The sequence below is a fragment of the Osmerus mordax genome, chromosome 15, assembly GCF_038355195.1.
Source record: "Osmerus mordax isolate fOsmMor3 chromosome 15, fOsmMor3.pri, whole genome shotgun sequence".
Taxonomy (NCBI): domain Eukaryota; kingdom Metazoa; phylum Chordata; class Actinopteri; order Osmeriformes; family Osmeridae; genus Osmerus; species Osmerus mordax.
In genome coordinates, this window is record NC_090064.1 from 7,350,238 (window position 1) to 7,368,103 (window position 17,866).

Consider the following 17,866-nt stretch of genomic DNA (forward strand, 5'->3'; position numbering starts at 1 on the left):
ACCGCTCAACCCACACGCAGCGGAAGAGCCCCGTGCATTCAAGAGAAGACTCGTATTCATCTGCTCTGTACATCACATCAGAACGGGTGGGTGGGAGGTGGGGTTTGACCGAAGGAATGACACAGCGACTTTCTGTAGCCTAAATGGATCAACCGGATTTGTGTTTTGATCATCTGGTTCTGAACCAACCAGTTCCAGCCAAACCTGTTATGGATGAATAGGCCTACCTGGTCCAAACCATCTTAGTGTGCAAATGAGGGCGAGAGGCTTGCCAAGCAGTGTTGGAAAGCTTGTTTGTGTTTATTCCTCAACTGAAGAAATTGTATTACTGGCGATCAGGATTTTTTTATTGGGGCTATGTGGGGCCAGCTGTGTAAATACTGCGGTTTTAACGGAAACGTTTATTAGTTCAGATTAAACACAAGATTATCATGAATTCTATGAAAATCGGATTATTGGCCAACTCTTTTGGGGGGCAAAAAACGTGCAAACGTGAGAGCGTTGTTGAAAACGAGAACTTCAAGTCCGATAATGCTAATTCTTGCGTAATACTTGATGCTTAGGCAAGACATCCGAAAACAAAAGGCAATGCTGGCATTTCAAAACAAAAGTCCCAAAGGTCTGTGGGATTCGTTATCACACACGGGACTCTGCTTTGGAACTTTTATTCTGACATTACTACGACTCCTGATTCTCTTATATGTTTCTGGTTCATCCCCTTCGATCAAACCGCACGGTCACCACTGGACTGGAGAACTGTCGCGTGAATAACAACTTCCACTGGGCGACTTGTGCCCGCGGTCCAGAGCGATGAGGCTCCGTTGGATCAGTTACGTGCTGCTGTCAGTGGCTGCTGCTTACTATATCTACCTCCCGTTACCGAGAGCGGTGGGCGACCCTTGGAAACTTATGCTGCTGGATGCGCTCTTTCGTGGCTTTATACATGTGGTAAGAAAATAACGGGCGTTGGTGACATAACTGTATCGTGATAAGAAGAGGTCATGGATCCATTATTGATCGTGCTTAGATCAGTGGAGCAGTAGTGACATCGTACTGCGTGTGGTCGTCTGCCATGGAGGTCTGCTCATTTGCCACCTTTACGCCTTATCTTTCTGTTTTCACCTGTGATGACCTGTGACTGTCGCATCAGAACAGTCACGCTCGCCCCGCTGCCATCAAAACGTAGGCTCCGCCGCGACACCTCGTTAAAGGCTGAGAAGCGCCGAGATGACTAGCTCTAGATTGGTCAGAGCTGCAGCTCAGTGTCAGACAGACAGGGCCACCTAACAGCTTCTGCGAAGCTTTCTCTTCCCCTGCCTGTCAATCACCCGTCAAACCTGCCACACCAGTCCACTCATTCAACAAGCCCTTCCTCCAGTAACCAACACTCGCTTCAACGAGCAGTATTTATTTTAAGTACACCTATGCTGTGTGAGTCAGCCATCCTTTCCCTGATCTTTACCCAAACGCAGTGTGGATCTCTCAGACCTTGGACCTGCGCACTAGCCGTCCTGGTAACCTGCATCTGCCCTACATAGAGCAGTTGGGCGGCCCTTGGTCCTAGAGAGCTCCGGTTTCGAACTGAGTCCAAACGTCGGCACACGAGATCTAGATTATCGACAGCCTAGGGTTTGTGTGCAAGAAGATGTGGAATAAATTGGATTCCTATGTACTTATGTTATTCTTTAATCAATAGAACTAGCCATTGGATACTAGATTGTATATTCTCATGTGCGTTTACTGTTGACAAGAGTTGATAGTGTCTATTTGTCAGGCTGATGTCAAGGGTCAGGAGAAAGTACTGGGTAAACTTCCCTTGTGATAACTACGGGAGAGACTAGGATCTCTCTCTGCCCTGAGAGTGGTCATGAGCTGGCAGCTGTGAATCTTTTCTGTGGCTGTTGTAATACCATTACTGCCTGACTGGCACTATATCTGTATTGACATGCTTGTGCCCTACAAAAGATGGTCCTCATGACCGTCATGCCGCAGAGAGACTTTGCTTGTACCGCTGCCTCTGAACTGGTCGTTTTAGGTCGAGGTGGTTGTTAAACTCTCTGTCCAATCCGCAGATTGCTAATACTCCTAAATCCCAGAACCCTGTGTGTGTGTTTCCTGTAGTGTGACATGGCTGAGGCCCTCGGCGTGTGTCACAGCGTACACATGCTGAACACGCTGGTCTCAAGTGTGGAGGTCATCGAGCCTCGCTCCAGCCCCACCGTACACGTCACCGACTCCACCCTCGGGGGCGTGGCCACGCGGGTGTTCCAGCCAATCGGAGGGGAGACACTGAAGAGGGGCGTGGTTTACTTCCACGGCGGAGGCTGGGCTCTGGGGAGCGGACGTGAGTATTGAGCGTCTCTCGTCTTCCGGAACAACACTATAATGTGGGGTTTGCATTATTTAGGGGCCTCTTAAAGCCAAACTCTGTGCTGTGTGCGTGTGTGTGTGTGTGTGTGTAGGCATGCGATCGTACGATCTACTGTGCAGGAAGATGGCCGAGGATCTGGATGCCGTCGTCATGTCAGTGGAGTAAGTACGAGCAGCCGCCCAATCGGATTGTACAAAATCAACAATGTCATCGGAAAACGCACAAAGCCGCGTGATTCCTGGGAATTATGGTGTCAGGTGGCTGAGTGGTTAGGTAATGGGGCTATTAATCAGAAGGTTAACGGTTTGATTCCTGGCCGTGCGAAATGACGTTGTGTCCTAGGGCAAGGCACTTCACCCTACTTTCCTCGGGGGGGAATGTCCCTGTACTCACTGTAAGTCGCTCTGGATAAGAGCGTCTGCTAAATGACTAAATGTAAATGATTGGTTGTTGTTTCCGTAGTTACCGGCTGGCTCCAGAGGTGGTGTTCCCGGGTCAGTACCAGGATGCTCTGGCGGCGTCGCGGGCCGTCCTGTCGGCAGCGGTGCTGCAGCGCTACAGTCTGGACCCACACAGGCTGTGCGTGTCTGGAGACAGTGCTGGGGGGAACCTGGCCGCCGCCGTAGCCCAGGAGGTACACACACACACACACACCTACACTCTCACACACACCCACATGCTCGGACAGAAACACAAATTCACACGGGCACACACACCCACACTGACTGACACGCCGACACACTCACAAATGTGCACCCCCTCACGGTCACACGCATACATACTCACACGCACCCACACACTTACGACACACCCTCACTAGCAGCGGACGCCCCTCTCCACAGATCGGCTCAGATAAGAACGCGAGTGTGCAGTTCAAGGCTCAGGCGTTGATCTACCCCGTGCTCCAGTCCCTGGACTTCCACACGCCTTCCTATCAGCAGAACCACAACGTACCCATCCTCTACCGGCACCTCATGGCCCGCTTCTGGCTCCAGTACCTGGGGGCCGACCCCTCCCTGTCCCCCCTTCTCCTGGCCAACAACCACAGCTCTCTGGACCAGCCCAGCATCACTCCACACACCCGCTCCAAGCTCAACTGGACCTCCCTGCTTCCAGACGCACGCAGGAAGCACTACAGGCCGATCGTCAAGGTGACGGGGTCGCGGGAGGTGGTGGAGAAGGTTCCGGGGCTGGTGGATGTCCGGGCGGCGCCGCTGCTGTCGGAGCGAGGGATTCTGGGTAGGACGCCACGAGCGTATGTGATGACGTGCGAGTTCGACGTGCTGAGAGACGACGGGCTGATGTACGCCAGGCGCCTGGAGGAGGCGGGCGTCACCGTGACGAGCGATCACTACGAGGATGGTTTCCACGGTTGCATGGTTTTTGCGTTCTGGCCGGTGCAGTCGACAGTTGGACAGAGAAGCTTGGAGAACTACATACACTGGCTGGACCAAAACCTCTAAAACCTGGAACCTCCAGAACCTGAAGGTACTTGACCCATAGAAATAGAACCAATGAAACCACTTCCTGTTCGACTAGAATTCTTTAGTTCAAGTCTGTGACGGGTGAGAATGTTCAGGATGCCTGAAAACCAAAGCCTCTGCAACACACTGTAAGAACTTAGAGAGTTCAGAGAGGTGATGCGTAGCCAGCTAGTGGAAACACAGTGACTGAAAGTCAAACACAATAGACCAACTTCTCTTCTGACTACCTAACTGTTTTTTGGACGTTTTAATTTTCCATTTGAAAAGAATGCAAGCATAGGCACTTTGAACTGTCTCTAGAATATTGTGAAGCTTTATCATTGCCTGGTGTACTGTACAGTAAGGCAGTTACATACTGGTACACATACACACACTGGTGCACACACACACACACATTTAAGGATTATCCATAGCTTTGTGTACAAGGCAGTACAGTGTCAGCTGTTTGAAACAGCAGCTGTGGAATTACCGGGTTGTGCAATACTGTAATCTTAAAAAAAAAAATGCAGATGTACGAAAAGAAACATACCTGTCATTCAAAAGTTAGGGGTATGATTCTCATACAATCAAAACTGTTCCAGGGTAGAATCACTGAAAAGGATTGCTGAGAGCAAAACATATTAATGCCAAGCTATCCAGGAGAGAGGTAGGGCTTCACCAGAACGAAATGTGATCACTTGTATCTTTCTGGACTCTACGGCATAGACTGTAAGTAAATGTCCTATGTGTTAGTTTGGCATTAGACCAGTGATGTCTAGAGTGTGGATCATGGCACAGCACTGAGAGTTCCCATTACTTGAAGTTAATCTGCTGAAAAGTGTCTAATGGGTAAAAAAAGTTTGAATCTTGGGTTTTATTTTGCCCATTTTAATTGTTATTTTAATTGAGCATTGAAAATAGTGATTATATTTTTGTCATTGTTCCAGGGTCATTAATTGGTTATTATTGTTTTTAAAAATAAGAGATAGATAATCTATACTGGTGATTATGATGTTTTGTGGTGAGGGTTAACGGTTTTGTGAATGACCTATCACAGGTAGATCTAAACAGCTAATGTGTTTTTAAATCTCAGATCTCTTCCTCCAAAGACATAAGGAGTCCTAATTTAGGTTGAAGATTTAAAATGACTAAATGTGAACAGATGGGCTTTAAAAGTTGTATAATGTGTGTAAGACCACTTTTGGACAGAGGATGGCACTGTTCCTTCAAAAGCAAACTCTTCCAATATGAAGAAACCTTCTTGATTTCTGCTGCTCCTTGCTGATTAATTATTATGTGATACAGAGAATATTCAAATATCCATATAAATGTATGTATGCGAAATATATTTATATCTTATTTAATGTGACATTACTTTATTTATGTGGTCTTTTATTATAGCATTTTGATGTATGTTATTTCATTGTGAGTTTTCTTGAGTAAACACATTTTTATAGGTTTGGTTATCCAAATATAGATGAATCTGGTTCATGATTGTTCTTGTCCAGATCCAGGTTTCTTTTATGTCAGTGTTTGGCAGGGAGTGAACTATTTTTTTTCTGTTCTGCAGTATTTCCTATTTTCTATTAGTGGTTGAAAACCAGTTCTCTCTCTTGCTCGCTATCTGTCAAGGAATGTCAAGGTTAATGACACAGAGAAGAATATGGGCAAGAACATGTCTCTCACATTTGTATGTGCGTGCCCGAGCAATGCTGAAAACAGGAAGTCAGTGCTCATTTAAAAAAGTGAGCAGGGGACATTCTTCCATCAACTCCTCATGGGGTTCGACACACCGGGTTCACTATGACGACCTGTTCAGGTGACGGTCCCAGCGCTGGAACACAGGGAATCTTATTCGGTTAGCGTTTAGCTTCTATCAAACGACGATCAATTATCAAACATCAAAAGCGACATACCACAGCATGCGGGGCTCATGTACAGTAGAGGAAAGGTAGGCTGTGCGCACTCGTGCGTGTTTGGTTCTGACCCCGTGGAACGGGGACTCCTTCGGGAGTTTCTCGTAAACACTTGGGGCCTGAGCGATTATTTCAAAAGAAAACACGACCTGAACGAAAAACAAAACGGTGAGAACGTGTAAGGGAAGCCTGGAGTCGCTGGTCGGGGAATGTGAGAGGAGAATGTTATCGTGGCAGTAACTTAGACTAAAGGTCACATTGTTCCCTTCTTCCTGACAGACAGAAAGAGGGAGGGACAGATCGAGAGAGAAAGAATCGGAGGATAGACAGGAAAAGAGAAGTTTTTGTTCTGTAAGGGAGTAAAACACTGGTCTTTTATCAACAGACATCGTTGTGTGTGAACACAGACATATTCCAGACACTGACTCACTTAGACTGTCACACACACATACACACACACACACAAATGGCTTGTGACAAATGTTCACCACATACATTTTGGAGTTGTATTTCCCAGGGGTCTCTATATGGAGTTTGGGACAGTTCAGTTGACTGAACTTATGATTCCTGGAACAAAATGAGCTGCTGAGTCAGCAAACACCATAACACTCAACACACACACACACACTTCCTGTCTCACACACACACATGAATGTATATATATGTATATTCGTTGGTGGATCACAAATAGCTGAGAATGTGTATCTCTGTTGGAGCTTTTCCTGGCGTCAGCAAAAACAAAGAGTTTCTGCCAAAAAAGGAACTCTGGAAAATCCCAAGTTTCCTGCTTGGCCATTGGTTGCCTCTTAGCTTTGCAGTGTATCCATTGGTCCCTTTCCCCCCCCCCCCCCCCCCCCCCACACACACACACACACCCACACCCTTCACCTCTCTCAAGAGATGTACGCATGCCATATTTAATGCTCATCCTTGTCGTTGGTTGAATTGTTTATGATAATTTATGTGTGTGTGTCTATGTGTTTACATGTGCATGTGTGTACGTGTGTGTGTGCTTGGATGTGTGTCTGTATGCGTGTGTGTTTGTGTGAGTGTAGTTGGGTACTAGTGCTGTAGTAAAACTGGGCAGGCGTTCTGAGGAGGTTATGTCAACACAGAACCAAGGAGACTGAGCAGGGGTGTGTGGGGGAGAAATAGAGAAAGACAAGGAAGGGGAATGAAAAAAGCAACCATTTGGAAAGGGAGTGAAGGAGTCCGATTTGTGGGGGAGGAGAACAGTTCCCATCACAACTGAACAGGTTGTGTGTGTGTGTGTGTGTCAACTTTATCTTATAGTGACAGCAAGGGTAATGATGATGACTCCATCATGCTGTCACAATGTCAACCTGGAGAAGACATTGTCCCCTGATCTCACTCTCTCTCTCACACACACACACACACACACACACACACACACACACACACACACACACACACACCCACACACACACACATCACACACAAACACACACACACACACACATCCTAGGCCATCAACTAACTGAAGTTAAGTTGAAACCATTTTAATAATAGGCCTACTTCCCTCACACACACATACCCACACACACACCCACACACCCCGCATAGAATGCTGGACTGAAACCTAATAAGCGCGATAGTCCCTAGGGCCCACGCGCGCAGAGAGCCCAGATTGAGGCCAGATGTTTCAGATACAGAATAGACTATAGAACTAGTATCCCTTTCAAACCGCTGTAGAACAGCCATTTGGTTGAAGAGAACAATATGATAAGAAACCTTTACGTATTCACATGCAAAGAAACCGTGACTCTAACCTTTGACAGGCATTGTGAGCTGCAGCGACATTTACAGCGTATCAGTGTTGTTGCAGGGCAAAACGAAACACAGTTCCTTCAAATGAGAGAAAGGTTCTTGTTCCCCAAGGTGGCCCCGCCTTCTCCTCCCTCTCAGTTCTGGCTCGTGAGCGTACTGCGCTCCAGGGGGGGACACAAGTCAGAACTCTCCTCCTCTATTGTTCTGGATCTGGAGCGGAACGGGACGCGCGGCAGTCTGTCGGTATGACGGGCTCGAGCGGCGTTCCGTGCCTTGGGATTCTGCTTCTCGTTGCTGTCCTGCTGCAGACAGTGGCCGTCACCGTCACCGTGCTATACTTCACCAATGTTCTTAATTCGGTAAGGACTCAAATAGGTTGTTTGGAGTACTCAATGTACTGCGCAGTGCCAGCGCGCGTAAAGAGAAAGTCGTAGCTATTGCTTGCAACGCATGACTGCTGGAAATATTCTTGCAAATAAATACATACGTGTTATTGTATGCATTGTAGGACTTAGTTTGCAGAAAGAAATCTGCAAGTTAAACTCATACAGGATAGTTGCTAGTCGTGTATTGCTTCGTTGAGCGAACAAGGAAGAAATCTAACTTTTATTGTGTTGTATATTACCGTCACTAACTTGGCTGCATGATCTGCCTGTAGGCAATATTTGTCTTGATTTCTTGCAAGCGTATGGACTTTAGTAACCGGAATACCTGCTATAAAGCTTGAGCAACAACTGGCTCTTCACTCCCCTCTGGCTAGGCATGATTGCGAGTCTATCAATCATTTGCTTTCGTTCCCAACGATAAGATAGAAATCCGAAACTGACCACAAAAGTGAAACAGATGGTCGATAAGGAAATATGACCGATTTTGATTAATTGTAAGACAAACTAAGGAAGCAAACAAAAAAGCAATTATGTAATGAAATGTATCTATAATTAACAGAAAATAAAAAAAATATATACACAAAGTAGAAAAGACAAAAAGTATGTTCTGTTTGCTGTACAGATGAAGGAGACGTTCGCCAGGGGCAGCGTCTCGTGCCTCACACGCGCCAATCTGCGGGGTGCCTACCTGCGCGCGGCCGACGAGGGCCGCGGGGACCCGTGTTGGCAAGTCACGCAGCAGCTGCACAGCCTCATTGAAAAGGTAAAAACGGACGCACGCGCACAAAACACACAGGTACATTCTCACATGGGTTGTGAGTTCTGCCTTTAAGGGATCTTAGGAAAGTAAAATGGACTATGAACCACTGTCCCAGAAGTCTAACCTAAGGCTTAGTTCAGGAACTGAATTTGAATCAGTGTTTTGGAGCCACTTCCTACTAAGATTTGGGTCCAGATAGACACACAATGGGCTCCTTCATAGCTTTCTCAGAGATGGGATCCGGTGTATGTGGTTTAATCAGCACAGGAATGCACTCACCTGGCTAGTAGGTCAGAAACACACACATACCCACACACACATAACCACAAACCGCATTGCTGCACTCTTTAGTTCAAATGAAAAGTTTGTGTTTTAAGTGTTGGCAATAAATCAAACTTATACTCTCCCCTCAGTCCTTGTCCCAGAGATACCAGTTGGAGATCTCTACAGCGGTCAAAGGTGGGTGAAGTTGCTCTACAGAGAAACCCACACTGTCCGCCACTGGGATGCACAGAGAGTGCTGAATAGTGCTGAATGGAGTGCATGTTGGTCACCAATAATTGGTGTTTTTCTCGGGCAGATGAGGTGTCACGGGTGTTGCCCTCACTTGTAATGGAAGACATCGCTTCACCCCGCCCCAAAGTGGCCGCCCACGTCACAGGAAGCTACGTGTCCACAGTGGAGATGGAGGAGGGAGGTGAGTTTTCATCCTGCTTCGTTGGACTAAGCTTCCCTGCTCTGTGGTATGCATTCAGCTATTGTTTTAGGGAGGTTTACCACACCTGTGTGTGTTGTGTGTGAATCAAACCCAGCTCAAGGTGTGTGTGTGTGTGTGTGTGTGTGCATAGCTGCAGTTTCTGCCATCCGTCGCATCCAGGGGCAGAAGATTACGTGGTGGGAGGGGCAAAAGGGCCTCGCCTTCCTGCGAGACATCCGATTGGTTGACGGGGAGCTGGTGGTGCCACGCCCGGGCCTGTACTATGTCTATGCCCAGACCTACTTCAGACACACCCATTCCCAGGAGGAGGAGGGGGAGGAGGGGGAGGAGGACAGAGGGAGGCCCATGCTCCAATACGTGTACAAGAAGGTGAGAGTGCCCTGGATTGCCCCGTGTTCTCATCCACACACCAATGGGGTTGTATCCTATCTTATCCTCCTTCCCCTCCTCCCTTCGTTCCAGACATTGTTCTATTCCAGACAGTTGTTCACTCCCGTCAATGCTAAATCTATGTTTAGAATGATCTAAAGTCAAACTTGGCCCACCCCTCATCCTCCTGCTGGTCTCCCCCCCCATCACACTTCACCTTCATCCTACCCTCCTCCTCTTCGAACCACCTCCCCTTTCTCCTCCTCCACCTTCCTCCTCTTCGACCCCCCCCCCCCCCCCAGGTCACCTCCTACCCGGTCCCCATCCTGCTGATGAAGACGAGTCGTACCCCCTGCTGGTCCCGGGCCTCCCAGTTCTCCCTCCACTCCGCCCACCAGGGGGGGCTCTTCCCCCTCGCCGCGGGCGACCGCCTCTTCGTCACCGTGAGCAACGCCTCCGCCGTCGACATGGACGAGAGAAGCAGCTTCTTCGGGGCCTTCCTGCTCAGCTAGGGGAGGGTCGAAGGTCGAGGACGGGAGCCAGAGTGGAGGGGGGGGGGGGGGTCGGGCTTGGGGCATGACACTGCAGCACTGTGAGACTGTCACATGAGATGTAGCTGTCGGTGCCTGTCTCTGTTCTGTGTGGACTAGAGAGGGAGATAGCTCTAGCCAAACTGATACATCTAACGGCAAGCCAAATACAAACATCCTTGTCTGTTCAGCTCTCAAACCAAAGGAGGAGACAAAAGGATCGGTTGAAACATCTGGGTTTTTCTTAAGAGGATTGTTGCGGATTGCCTGCTTCCAGCATTCTCCATCGCCAAACACGAATGACTTATTTTCCTTATACAGGAACTCGCCCTGTCCTGGGACATGGGATACCTGTAAATACGGGTACTGTGTGGTTTCTGATGTTCCAACTTGTACAGCAAAATGCTTGGTTTTCTTTCCATGATTGTAGCCCGTCACAGCCAACGATGACATAACCCAACGAGAAGAGCGCTGCAAGTGATTTACCTTGGCACCTCCCACGGCTCACTGCTTTTATTGTCAACTGTCGGTTTATCGACGCTGTGTGTAGACTCGTGTATCGGCTGGTTCCTCAGTTTAGGAGCGAGGGAGTCAGCTTGTTCTGCTCAACTCAGCAACTACACTGCCAATTGTTGATTCATAACTTGTGTAGATCCAGACAGTGTGTGTGTGTGTGTGTGTCTGGGAGGGTGGGGGGGGGAGGGGGTTAGGGAGCATGGTGTTCTCATCAAACTATCCTCACTCCTTCTCAAGGTTTATATAGACCCATACCAAACATTGTAGCCATAAAACCATGAGGATGTTTTTAAAACGAGGGGAAGGAGATGTTTATGAGCCTTTGAAGAGTACCCAGTAAAGTACAATTGAATGTGAATGTAAATATAAAATGGACCAAGTCTGTAAATATGTATGAAATAAAGACGTTGTGAACGACCCTCCAGATGATCCTGGATGCTCATTCGCTCTGGAAGCCCGGTAAGCAGGGGGAAGGTGCCATGGCCTCCCCCCTGCTGGTGACTGTGGGACAAAAGCATTTCGAGTGTGCAGACTTCAGCTCCGTCCTACAGTGACACTGGTAAGCAGACTTTGGACAGCGAACCAACCATCAACATCAAGTTGACATCTGCTGGGCTGATACCAGGTGACTGTAGGCCTGAGTGTTACTGCCCCCTTGTGGATAGACCAAGCAGTGCAAAAACAGGAAGCAGATAAGACTTTGACGGGACACTTGGCAGACCGCAGGGAGGGATGAAGACGAGGGTGGTTGAGGTAGAAGAGTCACATGACACAAAACAACAGTATAGGTTTGATTTTCTTTTTTGTGGAAATATGTTACAGTTATATTACAGGTTTTTTAAATGCCCAGAGGGAAAACAAAAACAGTTTGAGACAGCAGAAACTAGCAGTAACAGGACAGCAACATAATTTAGACAGAAATCGTCCAGACTGGATCTTGATAGGCTAAGAGCTGGAGTGGGCAGGATCCTGGCAATCCGTTGACACCCAATGCTACCTATGTTAGGCGACATCCAATAAATACTGCAAATTTTGTTAATGTAACTTAAAAAATATATCATAAAATGTCCTCTTAAATGGAATTTTGGTAAGTCTGTGTACAAAAAAAACAAAAAAAAAACATGTCATAAATTACAGCCAGTCACTAATGAGGTCTCGGGCTCCATTCTTGCCCAACAAGCTTTGCCCCCAAAACCTTCCGTCTTGAACATCCAAGGAGCAGAGAGCACAGACACGGCCCAGTCGACTCCCTGACTCAGCAAATCATCATGCTCTAGTACACATCACTGATAGTAGAAAACAAAACTCCTGCTAAGCCCCAGAAATGAAATCTCTGAACATACAGTAACGTTAGGACCTCCCTCTCCCCCCACTCTCCTGTCCACACTGCATCAGTACGTAAGACTGAAAGAATGTTTCAGTTTCAGGGCGATCGAGGGGTTCTCGTCCGAGGGGGATCTCATCCGAACTCTCCCTCCCTCCCGCCCTTCGCTGTAGCTGCCTTATTCTAGCTCCGCCCCCCTCCAGGTCCCTCTGCACCACCCCATTGGTCAGTCACTGTCCGAGGGGGGGGGGGGGGGGATGGTGCAACAACGAGCAGTCGGTACTTCAACAGTCAAATCTCATGTCCAGCGAGTCGTCGAAGCCCCTGTCGTCGGGCCCCGCCCCCGTCAGGAAGGCCGCCGTGACCGGGGCCCCGGTTGCCGTGGTGACGTTGATGAGAGCGTTGCCCGGGGAGCTGGTCGCCGGGTTCCGCAGGGCGGCGGCGGTGATGCTGGTGAGGTTGATGCCGAGCGTGAGGCGTGTCTGCTCCAGGGCCTTCTCCGGCACGGCGAACGCCTCCAGCTTCTTCTCTCCGTTGGCCATGTAGGAGTTCTGGCAGCCCCGGCAGATGCAGTCCAGACACGCCTGGGGGGGGGGGGGGGGGGGGGTCACATGAGTAGAGGATGAGGACCGCTACAGGACTTCAGCAATACTGCTACAAACCATACTGCTACCAGCAATACAGCAACAAGGCATTGGCAATACTGTTACGAGCAATAAAGCAACATGATATTAGCCACACTGGGCTAATGTCCTGTTGCAGTACAGCTTGTAGCAGAACAGTTTGTAGCAGTAATGCTAATGTCCTGCAGGGATGTTGCTTGTTGCAGTGTTGCTTATAGAAGGGGGGTTTAGGGGTTCAGGACCAGGACACAGCCAGAGGGGTTCTTACCTTGCGGTTGGAGTAGCAGGGACAACGCTGCCCCCTGCAGGTCAACACAGATGGGTTCTGGGTGGCCCTTCCACACTTGCAGCCTTTCTTCTCCACAGGCTTCTTGTAGAGGGGCTTGGAGGGGCTGGGCGGGTGAGAGTGGGGGTGAGAGTGGGGGTGGGTGGGGAGGCGGTCGCGGGGTTGAGCACGGGGTTTGGGGGCCCCCTGCCTGGCCTTGGTGTAGGCCTTTTTGGGCCCTCCGTGGTTCTTCAGGCCTTTGCTGGGCACCAGCACAGTCTTGCCTACTTTTGGAGGCCCTCCGTTGGGCACAGGGGCCAGGTGAGGGGGGGCGATGGCGGAGGGATGCTTGGGCTCTCGTTTGTTGGCGGCGGCGCTGGCGGTGGGGGGGTTGGGATGGTGTGGGGGGTTGGTGGTGCCCAGGGAAGGGCCTTGCAGGATGCTGGCGATGGGGAGGGGCAGGACCTTCTCACTGTCACTCTCGGAGCGGGAGCGCTTGCGGTGGCAACGAGGGGGGAGGCGGGGGACGGCAGGGGAGGGCTGGGGGTGAGGAGGGGGGAGGCGAGGCTTGGGTTCCGACGGGAGGGAGGAGGTCAGGCGGGAGGCCTCGGGGATGGAGGGGTAGTAAGGCCCATTGAGGCCGGACAGAGGCCTGGACAGAGGGCAGTCTGACTGGGGGGACGGCTCGGGGTCGGGCTCCAGGGTCCTTAGAACCTCCTCCACGCTCAACAACAGCGGCCCTCCTCCGTGTTTGAGCTCCTCCCCGAATGTGCTGAGGTCGCACAGCCCCGCCTCCCCGGCGACGCAGACCGGCAACTCCTCCCCGAAACCCTCATGCTTCAAAACCCCTACCCCCGTCGCTATGGTGACGGATGACAGCGTGTCCGAACTGGCCAGGCCGTTGCAGCCGTGCAGACCGTTCAAGGCCCCCTCCTCCTGCCTCCTTTCGGCGGCAGGAGCTTCGTCCCGCTGGAGGTCGGACGTGGAAGGTGCAGGCGACTGATTTGCCGAATCCGAAGTGTCCTCCCCTTCCTGCTCGTTCTCCACCAATGAGAGGCCCTCGTTGAGGATGGCCTGGAGGTCGGGCGAATCGCTGGCCGCGCTGGCTATGTGTGAGGCGAGCGGAGACTGGGCGATGTAGAGACACAGCTTCTTGTAGCAGTGGACCAGCAGGGACAGCTGTCTGTTCTCCTCAAAGCAAGAGTAGTCCTTGCACCAACTACAAGAGGGCTTAAGCAGCATCCTCCGGCCCTTACAGCCCAGACAAACATAGTGCTGACAAGTCGAGTTGGTGGGAGCTATGGGGTCCTGCAGAAGATTACCTGATGGGACACACAGATAAATAATGAATTGGTTTAATCAATATTTATATGTTAAAACAAGATTTTTTTATTGTTTTTTACGATGGGCACACCAATGCAACAAAATAACTTGACTAAACCATGCCACCTCCATCACATCATGCATTCCTTTGGTTCGTTAAATATATAGGTGAGAGAAAACAAAAACGTGCCAGGCAGGATCACAACTGCGCTTTGATGGGATTCCTTGACAACGGCGGTTGGCAGGGCCAGCAGCTGAAGGCGCAGAGTGCAGGTGGGGGGAGGACCATTATGAACCACAACAAATAAGCCTTAGACACTAGCTCCTCCCCTTCACACACACCCACAGAAATAGCATGATTGTCATGCAGGGTAAAAACACACTCAAAACACAGACTCTAGAAACCAATTCTCGTTCAAGGCCGTTACATAAAAGCACGGTCAATTAACTGCATTCTCTGGTACGAAAAATATATATAAAAAATTAAGGCAACTGAATTCACCTTAGTAAATATTGCGTGACTGGAGTCGAGAAATTCTATATCTAACGCAATCCCTTTCATGCTCGTGAATAATTTCTAAAGGAGGGCTATCTTTACGTGTAGGCAAACCTTTTCATGTTCCCAAAACAGACTGGACCCTTGGCGAGCACACCAACTGATGCATTTAAAAGACTGTATATCTCACGCACACTCCTATTTGCACTACGTGGAGACAAATATCCCAGTGTAACAAAAATCTCAGAATAAACACGAGAATGATAGACATCACCCATAAATAGCATATATCTTCTTCACACACTAGCATCGACAACAAATCAATGTTCATATATTTGTTCGAGTGTAGAATAAAGGCTTGCAACGTTATACTTGTATTAGGTTGCGTGCTAATGCTAACATAACATTTCTTATTCAAAAGGGGGTGTGTCATGGTAAAACCAGCTGAAGCTAGCTAATGTCAGCCAGCTAGACATTGAGAGCTGGCAGATGCCTACACATCCACAAGCCACCTGGATCCGTAATTACTCACCACACACGAGGCAGGAAAGAGACTGGCGAAAGAACGGGAGCAGCTTGTAGAGCTCCGCGAGGGCCCGGGGGTCGCGAGGGTCGCACTGCAGCACCGAACGACACGCGGACACGTAGAGAGAGGTCGCATTCACCGGGTTCATCTCAGCAGCCTCGCGCCAGTCGTCCAATCCGGGAGATAAAAATGAAAATCGAGACAAGCACAACCCGGTTCTACGGACGACTGTATTTCAAAGTCGTCGTTTAATAAAGGTTCTTACTACTCCCGTAGTGTCCGTAGTATTGTCCAGGGAAGGGGAGAGCGTTCCTGCCTTGCAGGGACCATGGATGTACGACTCAAAGGATGGTTGCTGGCTTCTGTGGATCCAGATTGTGTAATAATATATATGATATGGGATCAAACTTTTTACCACTTGCTTAGTAGCTAGCCAGCTACAAACCGCACATGCTATGCACAAGCATTAAGTCTGTGCTCGGCGTAATTATAATTAAACGTATAGCTAGCTAAGGTCTTCATTACCAATCCATTTCAGCGTTTCCCCCTCTTCCACGGAACGAAGTAGGCCCAAATTAGCATCATGGCATGACAACAAAAACTGTCAATCTACTTAAGTGCATTAGAATAGGGAAAAATAAAGAATTTATAGAATTACATTTCCAAAAGTCAAGTTACTTATTTCCCATGTAAATCACACCTGCCAGTCTTGGCGTGGAGTTATGATTCAACAATACATTGGTGGCGCTCTTTCCTCAGCCGCCGAGCTAGCTACCAACACTAGCTTTCTAATTACCTATGCTAGATCGTAGCTAGCTACTTACATTGAATCTGGCTTCGTTAATGCTTGTTTATTTAGACTGGTATTAATGTCTTTACTAAAATGTCCATAAAATATTTAGCTGATTCAAATATGTCCGCTTTACATCTCACATTATTCAATCCCCACGCATTCGGGGCACGTAGGCATTGGAACAGATAAGCACGCTCAAATTGTGTTATTGTCCGTGGTGATTCATGGCGGCTCCGCTGGAGAAAAAAAAAAACAAAACAGGCCGATTTGGCTCCAAAAAGCTTTTCAAGTTAAGTCCACTGTGCGAGAGCTTCGGGTTGCGATAACTGGTCGCCTGGTGAAGCCAATGAACGGTTGAACAAAGTCAAAAGACAGAATCAAATCTGTTAGTCAGAGTAGTAAAATAAGAGCCCCTGAGAGCAGCGGAGTATATTTGCTACACCGGCTGCGCGAGATGCACCAAGACACCAGGAACACAAATAGGCCTCTTTTCCTCCTTTTGGTAGTAGCTAGTCTCTCGTTTTTACAGGTCCTTCAGTTGGGTTATTTTATAGCAAAACATTTTGCGTAGTGAAAAATAAAGTCCTCTGTCACCATAAAAAAATATTCCGTTCGTCACTGAATGATCGAAATTATACTGAAATATTTCTTGTTTGTGTAGCCTGCTATCGTTAGCTGTGAGGTATCCCCTCCCTTTTCCCTCTCCGCAGTCAGACCACCAGGGGGCGCTATGATTAATCTCTCGCGAGAACTAGGGACGGTTCCCTCGGTTACACGTTTTTTCCTCTCTATCGAGGAATGTTTCACAACATTAAATCCAAATGTATGTGAAGTATGCTACTTTAGAAGATATGGACTTGGAAGATTCACCCATTTATGATTTTATAATGACAGTAATATTACCTGCGTTATTGATCAAAGTCTGTTAGTCCGACGCGGAGTACAGAAGACTGACGCAGGACTTCGTGGACTGGTGTCGACCAAACCACCTCCTCATCAACGCGGGGAAGACCAAGGAGATGGTGGTGGATTTCTGCAGACACCGGTCTGCCTCCCCACCGGTGAACATCCAGGGAATGGACATTGAGAGAGTGGAGTCCTACAAGTACCTGGGTGTTCACCTGAACCACAGAATGAACTGGACTCACCACACTGACGCACTTTACAGGAAAGGTCAGAGCAGGCTCTACCTCCTGAGGAGACTGAGGTCCTTTGGAGTGCAGGGGGCACCCCTAAGGACTTTCTATGATTCAGTGGTGGCATCAGCCATCCTGTATGGTGTGGTCTGCTGGAGCAGCAGCATCACTGAGAAGGAAAGGAAGAAGCTGGACACGTTCATCAAGAAGTCCAGCTCAGTCCTGGGCTGTCCTCTGGACTCAGTGCGAGGAGGTGGGCGACAGATGGGTCCTAGCAAAACTGACATCCATGCTGGATCACGAGTCGCACCCCCTGCAGGACTCACTGTCCGCTCTGGAGAGCAGCTTCAGCGATAGGCTGATTCATCCTCGATGTGTGAAGGAGAGGTTCCGCAGATCCTTCCTTCCTGCTGCCGTCAGATTGTTCAACGATCACTGCTGACACTGCTGCTGAACCATGTCCATACCCACTTCTATGTGCAATATTTATTTATGCAATTACGTGCAATAATATTACGTGCAATATTTTTTCCTACGTGCAATAACTTGGCTGTATGTCAGTC

At 48.9% G+C, this 17,866-nt stretch overlaps 3 protein-coding genes across 4 annotated transcripts; 2 read left to right on the forward strand and 1 right to left on the reverse strand.

The window, feature by feature from the left end:
- The first annotated feature begins 737 nt into the window (after positions 1 to 737).
- On the forward strand, positions 738 to 3,976 carry LOC136957575 (neutral cholesterol ester hydrolase 1-like). Of its 2 annotated transcripts, none has more exons than XM_067251613.1 (5): positions 738 to 948; positions 2,122 to 2,344; positions 2,463 to 2,532; positions 2,834 to 3,005; positions 3,214 to 3,976. In XM_067251613.1, exons 1-5 carry the CDS (start codon positions 811 to 813, stop codon positions 3,832 to 3,834), a joined length of 1,224 nt encoding a protein of 407 aa, XP_067107714.1. In that variant the 5' UTR covers positions 738 to 810; the 3' UTR covers positions 3,835 to 3,976. The 2 variants fall into 2 exon arrangements, with proteins under 2 accessions (XP_067107714.1, XP_067107716.1); XM_067251615.1 differs by lacking the exon at positions 738 to 948 and adding an exon at positions 1,591 to 1,629.
- A 3,713-nt stretch (positions 3,977 to 7,689) lies between these two features.
- On the forward strand, positions 7,690 to 11,256 carry tnfsf10 (TNF superfamily member 10). The gene is made up of 6 exons (XM_067251773.1): positions 7,690 to 7,897; positions 8,547 to 8,687; positions 9,098 to 9,143; positions 9,265 to 9,381; positions 9,533 to 9,771; positions 10,074 to 11,256. The coding sequence occupies exons 1-6, from the start codon at positions 7,784 to 7,786 to the stop codon at positions 10,281 to 10,283; spliced, it is 867 nt and encodes a 288-aa protein (XP_067107874.1). The 5' UTR covers positions 7,690 to 7,783; the 3' UTR covers positions 10,284 to 11,256.
- A 355-nt stretch (positions 11,257 to 11,611) lies between these two features.
- On the reverse strand, positions 11,612 to 16,851 carry msl2b (MSL complex subunit 2b). The gene is made up of 3 exons (XM_067252276.1): positions 15,381 to 16,851; positions 13,033 to 14,351; positions 11,612 to 12,725 (listed from the first exon to the last, which is right to left on the reverse strand). The coding sequence occupies exons 1-3, from the start codon at positions 15,520 to 15,522 to the stop codon at positions 12,426 to 12,428; spliced, it is 1,761 nt and encodes a 586-aa protein (XP_067108377.1). The 5' UTR covers positions 15,523 to 16,851; the 3' UTR covers positions 11,612 to 12,425.
- Between the last annotated feature and the right edge of the window lie 1,015 nt (positions 16,852 to 17,866).